Consider the following 11,036-nt stretch of genomic DNA (forward strand, 5'->3'; position numbering starts at 1 on the left):
AAGGGAACATCTTAACTATTTCACTGACACTGAGATATTTCATTAAAATCAACATTCTGAACGACTTTCTTTTCAACCCGCCGCTCGGCTTTACTTTCCGAGTTGTAGAACAATTTATGTTTACCACTAAATGTATTATTTAATAATGTATTTTACGAATTTTCGTACAGTAAACAAATTTTCAGTAGCGGTAGATACATTGCTTATATTTTTGACCAATCGAAGACGAGAATATAGCACAACATTGCATATCTCAGTCAATTCATCGAATATTACTTCACGCTAGCGTGGCAACAGAATGCCTCAATATCATCAAAATTGGTGAGATTTTATGATAATAAAAAAATAATTACCAAACAAAAATTCTCCCTACGACAACCCACTAGACCAAAGTAATTTAACAAGGTAAGAACCAAATCCCCTTAGCATCCAAAAGGACAAATGATGGTAATATGCATTCAGAAATAATTCTCTGCCACCTCGTGTTATTTTGCAAAAAGATGGTTCGTAAGGTATGAAAACTTAATATTATAGATTGATAAAGGATTTCGGAGAAATACAAAATGGATGTTGAACGGATTATTTTCGGAGGAGTAAGATCAGACCCGATCATATCGGTGCTTTCGATGCTCTTAAGTCTGTCGCTATATGTCATATATTCGAATGTTTCTTACTCTTCAACGAATGTTCCTTCCAAATTACTATTGCCATCTTACGATTTCATAGTCGTGGGCGGTGGTTCTGCAGGTATGTCTTTTCATATTGTCCACACGAATTTTGGTCTTAAATGTGATAAAAATGTGATAAAGATAAACGTACTCGTTTGTTTACGTATGAGAAAGAGCATATTATTTCTTGTACAATCAACTGACACGAGAATTTAACAACTTACATATTTTGATATTTTACGCAAATTTCAGATAACGTATAGTATCATGTATATATAGTATATTAATGACGCTATGCATCGTTTGTATGTATTAACGATTAGATTTTAACTTTTTGTTTTCTTCATATAAACGTATTTTAGGTTTGTTTTGTAAACTATTTTGAATTTATCACCAATTTCATTTCATAATTTGGACAAATTGTCTCTTTCTCGGTGTTTTGAAACGATACTACATAGTTTTTTAATTTACAGATATTTGTAATCTTTAATTAGATTCAATTATTTTGAGTATGCTCAATTTATAATGCTCTGTCAATTTACACGATTACAGGAGCCGTTATAGCGAATCGCTTGTCCGAAATAGAAGATTGGGACATACTCCTCCTGGAAGCAGGTGGCGACGGAAGTGCTATATATGATATTCCTTCTTTAGCCGACAGTGTGCAGCTCTCCGAAATCGATTGGAAATACAGGGTGGAACCTAGTGAAAATTTCTGTCGAGGTAAATAATACCTAATAATACCTAACTATAATAATTATAAGTTAAATAGTTACAAAATAATTAATCAATTAAATAATTACAAAAGAAACACTGCAATCACCCTTTAAGCGTCCAGGTCAAACGTTTTATTTTTAACGATGTAGAAAGTAAATTAAAAAAAGGAAAGATAAAATCATGTCACGCTTGGAAGGAATTATAAAATGCAATCTATGGCAACGCGAATAAATAAGTAAAGCATTCCAGAACATTGGTACATCACCATCTTTTAATTCTAAAATTACCTAAAGATGACAAAATGATTAAGAGAATGAATAAGAGATTCTCCTTTTTACAGTTATTAGAAACATACAAATATTTTGGCCAAAATAACATAATTTCCATTTTGATGGAATATGATTGTGTAGATTTATTTATTTTAGTAATATTGCGTGGATTGCACTGATTTATACATATAGAACATCTAGGAACATTTAGGCGGTTCCTTCTTAAGATAAAAACGTATTGTCGAAAAATGTATTGTCGAATCTAAACAGATATAAATGAGAATCAATAACCAACCTAGATCAATGTACCGCTACAAATTATTCGTAATGCGTTCGGTGTACTTTACGGTAAATTATACCCACAGCGATGGAAGACGGTCGTTGCCTTTGGCCACGTGGTAAAGTGCTCGGAGGCACCAGCATGGTAAACACTATGCTATACGTTCGTGGTGCCAAAAAAGACTACGACATCTGGGAACAACAAGGCAATCCAGGATGGTCTTACGAGGATGTCCTGCCTTATTTTCTAAAATCCGAAGACAATCGAAATCGCTTCCACACAAACACACAGTATCACTCGACCGGTGGCTACCTTACCGTCGAAGAACCTCCATTTCATACTCCCCTGGCCGCTGCGTTCATTCAAGCAGGCCAAGAAATGGGTTACGAAAATAGAGACATTAACGGAGAACGACACACTGGGTTCATGAACCCTCAGGCTACCGTCAGACATGGAAGCCGATGCTCCACGGCAAAGGCCTTCCTGCGGCCAGCCAGGTCACGCAAGAATTTACAAGTCACTATGAATGCACATGTTACCAAAATTTTAATAGAACCGTCGTCGAAGAAGGCTCATGGCGTAGAATTCGTTAAAGATGGAGAGACATTACGCGTTCGTGCCAACAAGGAGGTGATTGTTTCCGGAGGAGCTATCAATAGTCCCCAGTTGTTGATGTTGTCGGGAATAGGACCTAAAGAACACTTAACGGAACACAATATACCAGTGATTCAGGATTTAAGAGTGGGCCATAATCTTCAAGACCATATAAGTGCGGGGGGCCTTACGTTCTTGGTGAATGAAGAAATTGCACTCGTACAGAGTAGGTTGTATAATATTAGCAACGTACTAGAATACGTCATATTCGGAGAGGGTCCTTGGACCAACTTAGGAAATATCGAAGGAATAGCTTTTATCAATACTAAATATGCGAATGCTTCCGACGATTTCCCAGACATACAACTGCATTATTATTCATCGGGACAGAACAACGACATAATTAGAGAGATACGTGGATTGACCAGAGAATTCTACGACGCCGTGTATGGAGAGCTTCAGGATAAGGACGTGTGGAGCGCGTATCCTACGCTTTTAAGACCGAAAAGCAGAGGTGTTATCAAACTTCGAAGCAACAATCCTTTCGATTATCCATTGATTTATCCGAATTATTTCAAGGAGCCAGAAGACATGGCTACATTGGTCGAAGGAGTTAAGTTTGTGCTCGAGATGAGTAAAACTGCTTCTTTCAAACGTTACGGGAGCGAAATGAATCCGAAACCATTCCCAGGCTGCAAGCATGTTCCTATGTATAGCGATCCTTACTGGGAATGCATGATCAGATTTTATCCCGCGACTATATTTCATCCCGTGGGTACTTGCAAGATGGGGCCTAAGTCGGATTCAAAAGCCGTGGTAGATCCTTGGCTTCAAGTTTACGGAGTTACTGGACTTCGAGTCATAGATAGTTCGATTATGCCAAATTTAATCAGTGGCAATACCAATGCGCCGACTATTATGATCGCAGAGAAGGGTTCTGATATGGTAAAACAGAAGTGGTTGAAGGAACGGGATGTAGGTAAACAGTTGTAAATTCATTTAAGATAGATGATAGTTCTGTATTATTGTTACATAATAGAAAGTTATTGTTTTTAACTGAAAAAGATTTTTATTATGCATCTCGTACGGCGAACCACAAGTCAGAATATGGTCATATTGTGTAACCTTGTGTTAAATGATGCTCGATTGTAATCATATGAAGAAGCCTCGTTGGAATAGATTATTAATGTAGCTCGCTAAATATCGCCACGTTTACAATAAAAAACAAATAAAGCAGCCAATCGGTTAGTCCATTCATACTGCGTCGATTATTCTAATAATTTTTAGCTTGAGATTCTAATTTTTTGAAACAAGAAAAAATTATTTGCTGCTTCATGCCAATTGCGATTGAACTTCACTTATGGTAGCTTCGTTTGGTCGTTCGATTATATTTCATCCGCTCCGCTCTCGACGTTACCAATGTGGATGTTTAGAAATGTAGCAACTTTGAATGAATACCCTTCATTTAGCCGTGATGGTATTTCTGTCGAGAAGTAATCAACGACCACTTAGGTGACCAATCTGACAATTTGAGGCTAATCTTACTGGTAAGCGTTCTTTGGAGCTTGCAACCCGGCGTATTTTCTTAATAAGGTCTCTCTTCCGAATAACATTCAAAACCAACCTTTACCTATTTTGTTTCGATACAGTTCTAACCTCTGAACGTCCAGTCACATGTTAATTGTCGTCTTTTATATCTGTAGATGTCCTCTGCTTTTGAATCCACGGGTAACATTAGGAGATTGCAGGATTCAACATTGAGCCCCTGTCTAACATACAACATCCTTTACTATAATCAGGAAAAAAATTCCTACCCAGGTATTAGGCGCCTTGAGCGTCTACATGAACATAAGAAGAAAATCTTGTCTTTGTGGTGTACAGACGCTGTGGTAGCGTCCGTGTATTCCCTTGTCTTAGATGGACACAGAAAGAAATATAAACTACTTATTCTACAAAATCTAGCAAAGGACTGTGAATTTTCTGCTCATTCTGCAGTTTCTATAGTTATATATAAAACAACTTTCCTTCCTAATGAAGCTAATTTAATCGCCTGTTTTAATGAATAAGCACACGAGTATACGGATAATGAATATATAAGTAATTGACTAACCTTGCTTCTTACTATTTGACGATTTCATAATTTCTGAAACATTCGCAAATAACTATCGATAACATAACAGTTCATTTTAATTATAATTATGCTTCCGTAGGAGCGTACGCGATAGTATTGCTTACCGTATCCCTGGCAGCGGACGGGTATAGTGAGTCACCGAAACCAAGCTCTCATCTCTTGTTTATAACAGATTCCAATGTAAACCCCTGCTATTTTATAAGCTATCCTGAACTTAATTACTCCGATTTATTATTATTTATAGTATATGCGAAATATACTTTTGTGTTCAACTTAAAAACAGATTCATTGAAAATTATTTCAGGTGGTTAATACCGGTCTCATATTACGTTAGTTCAGTCCTTATCTAATTCATATTCATTTTTACCTTTGCGTTATCAAAATTCGCTATCTCTCTCGTCAATGGGTTACTAATTGATTTAAGTTGAATTACGTCGAAACTCCATATTGAGGTGAAATAATAAAATACTTTGATCACTAATCGAATTCCCACGTTTACTATTTTTATTCCTGTATTCATGTATGACTAAAAGTGTTTTTGCTAAGTGAACTACTGAAAATTGTACTGCTGATACAATGAAATAATCCTATGTCCAAAAAGATATTTTTGCAAAATTATGTTAAGTTGTTCAAACCCGGAGAAAAATTTCTGATATGTTGATTACGTAATCATGTCATTTTTCATGTGTCAATAATTACTAAGAGTTCACTACATAACGATCTCTAACCAGAAGCATTCGTCGTTTTGAATTACAGGTCACTGAATTACGGATCACTTTCTTACGCTTGGTGTTTCATCCACGTATGTATTGCATAAATTTCTGTATATTTGCTAATATTTTACCATCTCATTACCTCTGATCTGTCTTTTAAGAAATAGTATCTACATCTGTACTGTAAATTTATTGCCATCTTATTCTTTTCTCAGCCATGCATGCCAGTTTCACCATAATTTCAATTAGCTTCTTATTCTCTTGTCATCTGCATGCACAAAAAAGATGTGATTATTGAGAGAGAGGTAAACTCCAAAGAAATCGATGACATCGAAATACTTCGTCAAACTCACCATTTTGAACAACTTTCTCCCATATTTATAACAACCGCTCAACCTTGGCTTGCAAGGAACAAAGCAATTTATGTTTAATACCATATGTGCTGTTTAACAATTTTGTAATTTTTTGCTTAGAAAACGATTTTCTTGTGACGAGAACTATATTTATAACATTTTTACGCATTGAAAATCAAATAAAGCGCAACGGTCGATATAGCGATCTACTCTTCAAAGATTATCTTATGATACCTTTTATTAGTCTAGCACAATCTACAAACCGTAGCTTTTTCTATTTTACTTGCACGATATCGAAAATAGTTGCTATTTCATCACCTCATAGATTTAAATGAAATATTTTGCGAATATCGTGAAATATAAGACTGTGCAACATCGTAGCGATTGCAGGTATAGGAAAACGTTGTTCAGAATGTTAACCTTGACAACATGTTTCACTGGCAATTAAAATCTTTGTGATACACTCATTAAAAAAAGAAATATTAGTTTCGCCAGATCCTATTCGGGAAAAGTAACTTTAAGAATGAAAGAACCAAAGCCCCTTAGGGCCCGAAAGAACAAATAATGGTAATATGCATTCAGTAATAATTCTCTGTCATTTCATCTTATATTGCGAATAAGATGTTTGGTAAGGTATCAAACCTTAATGTTACAGATTGATAAAGGATATCGGAGGAGAGTAAAATGGATGTCAAACGCATCATTCTCGAAGGGATGAAATCGCATTCGGTGCTATCGATACTCTTAGGCATGTCGCTGTATGTCATCTATTCGATTGTTCCATACTCTTCATCCAATATTCCTACCAAATCATTACTGCCGACTTACGATTTCATAATCGTAGGCGGTGGTTCAGCAGGTATGTCTTATCACGATGCCGATACAAAGTTCCGTTAAAAATCTGATAAAAGTGTAACTAAAACAGCCGCAGCTGCGTATGTGCGTGCAAGGAAGAAAGCATTGTTACTTGTATGATAGCGTAACACCAAAAATGTTACGTACTTCCCATATATCGATTTTTTCCAAATTTCATTTTCCGACTCTATCTATTTATCGTAGGTATTAGTGATCATATACGCTATTTATATACATTAATGAAGAAATTTGAATATCTTATTCCATTCATATAAGTATGCTATGAGATCATTATGCAAACATATTGTGAATTTACCGCGAAGTATTATTTCTAATTTCGACAATTTTACTCCCAATCTCGATGTGTTGATGTAAAACTACAAATTCCTGATTTGAAAATATTTGTAACGTTTAAGAAAAAACTTTCTTAGTCATGTTTTATTAAAATACTCTGTGAATTTACACCATTACAGGAACCGTTATGGCGAATCGCTTGTCCGAGGTGGAAGATTGGGACGTACTCCTGCTGGAAGCAGGTGCCGATGGAAGTGCTATGTATGATGTTCCTACTCTTGTCGCCAATTTGCAACGATCTAAAATCGATTGGAATTACACGACGGAACCGAATGAAAATTACTGTCTCGGTAAATAATATTGAATAATACCTAATTATAATAATGATAGGTACTTAATTACAATAATAATACCAGACACTCTAATCATTCATGTCCAACGCACTATTTTTTCCATTGAAAAAAAAGGAATTTGAGAAAAGACAGATAAAATATTATCATGCTTAGAAGAGAATATAAAGTAGTACCTATGGCAATGAGAATAAATGAAGCGAGTAAATATTAAGTAAAGCATTCTAAAATCTGTGTGCATCATAATCTTGCAATTGTAATAAATACTAGCACTAAAAAGACGTGAAAATATCAGACCAGAATTATGTTTCTAATACAATAAACAGATATTTCAGGCGCAATTAATACTGAACAAAGTTTACATTAATATATAATTATATAGATCTATTTATTTTAAGTAATGACACTTGATTTGTATATAGAACTTTATACTTTATTTATATATACCGATTTATACATAAAACAGTCAGATATATTTGCACAGTTTTAGTGTTAACATAAATCGAAAAATGAATCCATCGTCCATTCCAAAGAGAAGTTAACGTGAATCAGTGACCTTCTATAATCAATATTTGATTACGAACTACTCGCAATGCTTTCAAAGTTCTTTACTGTACATTATGTGAACAGCGATGGAAGGCGGTCAGTGCCGCTGGCCACGTGGCAAAGTACTCGGAGGCAGCAGTTCGCCAATTTGCAACGATCTAAAATCGATTGGAATTACACGACGGAACCGAATGAAAATTACTGTCTCGGTAAATAATATTGAATAATAGGTAAATAACATTGAATAATACCTAACTATAATAATGATAGGTACTTAATTACAATAATAATACCAGACACTCTAATCATTCATGTCCAACGCACTATTTTTTCCATTGAAAAAAAAAGGAATTTGAGAAAAGACAGATAAAATATTATCATGCTTAGAAGAGAATATAAAGTAGTACCTATGGCAATGAGAATAAATGAAGCGAGTAAATATTAAGTAAAGCATTCTAAAATCTGTGTGCATCATAATCTTGCAATTGTAATAAATACTAGCACTAAAAAGACGTGAAAATATCAGACCAGAATTATGTTTCTAATACAATAAACAGATATTTCAGGCGCAATTAATACTGAACAAAGTTTACATTAATATATAATTATATAGATCTATTTATTTTAAGTAATGGCACTTGATTTGTATATAGAACTTTATACTTTATTTATATATACCTATTTATACATAGAACAGTCAGATATATTTACACAGTTCTAGTGTTAACATAAATCGAAAAATGAATCTATCGTCCATTCCAAAGAGAAGTTAATGTGAATCAGTGACCTTCTAAAATCAATATTTGATTACGAATTACTCGCGATGCTTTCAAAGTTCTTTACTGTAAATTATGTCAACAGCGATGGAAGGCGGTCAGTGCCGCTGGCCACGTGGCAAAGTACTCGGGGGCAGCAGTGGCATAAATTACATGCTTTACGTCCGCGGTGCCAAAAAAGATTACGACATCTGGGAACAGCAAGGCAATCCAGGATGGTCGTATCAGAATGTGCTGCCTTATTTCTTAAAATCTGAAGACAATCGAAATCACAGCTACGCCAAAACACCGTATCATTCAACCGGCGGGTACTTAACCGTCGAAGAACCACGATGGCACACTCCTCTGGCCGCTGCGTTCATTCAAGCCGGCAAAGAAATGGGTTACGAGAATCGAGATATTAACGGAGAACGGCATACTGGCTTTATGATTCCTCAAGGCACCATCAGAGATGGTAGCCGCTGCTCCACGGCGAAAGCCTTCTTGCGGCCAGCCAGGATGCGGAAAAATTTACACGTCGCCATGGAAGCGTATGTTACCAAAATTTTAATAGATCCGTCAACGAAAAGGGCTTACGGCGTAGAGTTCATTAGAGACGGGGAAACGTTGCGCGTACATGCCAACAAAGAAGTGATCGTTTCCGGTGGAGCTATTAATAGCCCCCAGTTGTTGATGCTGTCAGGAATAGGACCTAGAGAACACTTATCGGAACACGGTATACCAGTGATTCAGGATTTAAGAGTGGGCCACAATCTTCAAGACCATATAAGTGCGGGGGTATTATGTTCTTAGTGAATGAAGAAGTTTCAATCGTACAGAGCAGACTGATTAATATTAACTATGCCCTAGAGTACGCTATATCCGGAGACGGTCCTTTGACAACCTTAGGATTTAATGAAGCACTAGGTTTTATTAATACCAAATATGCGAATGCCTCCGACGATTTTCCAGACATACAAATACATATGTGGTCAACGGGGGACTACTCCGAGAGCACTAGAAAGATTTTTGGATTGACGAGAGAATTCTATGATGCCGTATATAGAGATGTTCACAATAAGGACGGGTGGAGTGTGTATCCTACCCTTTTAAGACCTAAAAGTAGAGGAATTATCAAGCTTCGGAGCAACAATCCTTTCGATCACCCATTGATTTATCCAAATTATTTCAAGGAGCCAGAAGACATGGCCACATTGATCGAAGGAGTTAAATTTGTACTCGAGATGAGTAAAACTGTTTCGCTTAGACGTTACGGCAGCAAACTGAATCCGAATCCATTTCCTGACTGCAAGCATATCCCATTGTATAGCGACCCGTACTGGGAGTGCATGATCAGATCTTTCCCCTTAACTATATCACACCCTGTGGGTACTTGTAAGATGGGGCCAAAGTCGGACCCAAAAGCGGTGGTTGATCCTTGGCTTCGAATTTATGGAATTACTGGACTTCGAGTTATAGACAGTTCAATTATGCCAAATTTGATCAGTGGCAATGCCAATGCGCCGACTATCATGATCGCAGAGAAGGGTTCCGATATGGTCAAAGAGAAATGGTTGATGGAATTAGACGTATATCAATAGTTGCTTTTGTAAATTAATTTTATGCACCTACTTGTACTATTACGTGCACTTATTGTTGAAGTGGTTACTACTTCTAAGAAAACTCTACATCTGGTCTTTTTAGTTTGTTCAAGCACTGAAGCCATTGACAGCGCGTAGACAAAAGAATGCGACGAAGTCAAGCCATAAACAGTAGACAGGCGACTTTGGCTTCGGGGTTTTTCAGTTATTGGGTAACACAGCTAGCGTGCGGATCTGGACCAGCTCAAATTGTATTCTTACTTATGACACTTCTATTTAAATATATTTTCTGCCTTGCAATTTATTCACGTGTTTTCTCTGTTTACACATCCAATAACCTCAACACTTATTACATAAGCGAAATTATTTTAAGTAAAATTTGGTGGGAATGATACTTCGGTATTTTGAAATGATTCCAGAGAAAATGTGACTTAGTAGATTGTTAAATTAGTTCTCACTTACCGATACGAGTTGTTCTAATCCCAATCGACGCATCGTAAACCGATCCGAGTCCTCAGGAAGTCGATGAGGATCTGGGCTGCGTCCCCTTGCTGCCGCTTCAAGGTTATCCATCTCCTCCCAGAGCATCTATTAGTAAGGCGTTGGTTTTGGAGAAACGTCATCCGATTTGAGCGAAGAAAGCAACGCCTACATTTGCGTCAACATACAAAAATGAGTGTGATGAGTCTTATGTGGGATTTTACTGCGAACTATTATCTTGCGATATATTGTCTCGCAGAGTATTGTCTTGAGAAATATTGCATTGACAAGTATCGGTGGTGAAACTGTAGAACCATTGCGTTCACACGGATTTCGATGATTTTTTAATATCTTGTTATTTTATGATCCTGAACAACTTTAGCAAAAATCTACAGACACCACTACATTGAGTTCTGCCTATAATTATACG

General features: G+C 36.4%; 2 protein-coding genes across 2 annotated transcripts; both read left to right on the plus strand.

Moving 5' to 3' along the window:
* The first annotated feature begins 563 nt into the window (after nt 1–563).
* LOC100748269 (glucose dehydrogenase [FAD, quinone]-like) lies at nt 564–3,521 on the plus strand. Its single transcript, XM_003494128.3, has 3 exons — nt 564–747; nt 1,221–1,391; nt 2,020–3,521. Exons 1-3 carry the CDS (start codon nt 564–566, stop codon nt 3,519–3,521), a joined length of 1,857 nt encoding a protein of 618 aa, XP_003494176.1.
* A 1,878-nt stretch (nt 3,522–5,399) lies between these two features.
* LOC100748385 (glucose dehydrogenase [FAD, quinone]-like) lies at nt 5,400–10,174 on the plus strand. Its single transcript, XM_033324184.1, is given in 5 exon segments — nt 5,400–5,461; nt 6,381–6,584; nt 7,054–7,224; nt 8,632–9,315; nt 9,318–10,174. Coding segments are annotated over 4 exon segments (1,839 nt in total). The 5' UTR covers nt 5,400–5,461; nt 6,381–6,409; the 3' UTR covers nt 10,127–10,174.
* The last annotated feature ends 862 nt before the right edge of the window (nt 10,175–11,036 follow it).

Source organism: Bombus impatiens, unplaced genomic scaffold, assembly GCF_000188095.3.
Source record: "Bombus impatiens unplaced genomic scaffold, BIMP_2.2 scf_1553, whole genome shotgun sequence".
Classification (NCBI taxonomy): domain Eukaryota; kingdom Metazoa; phylum Arthropoda; class Insecta; order Hymenoptera; family Apidae; genus Bombus; species Bombus impatiens.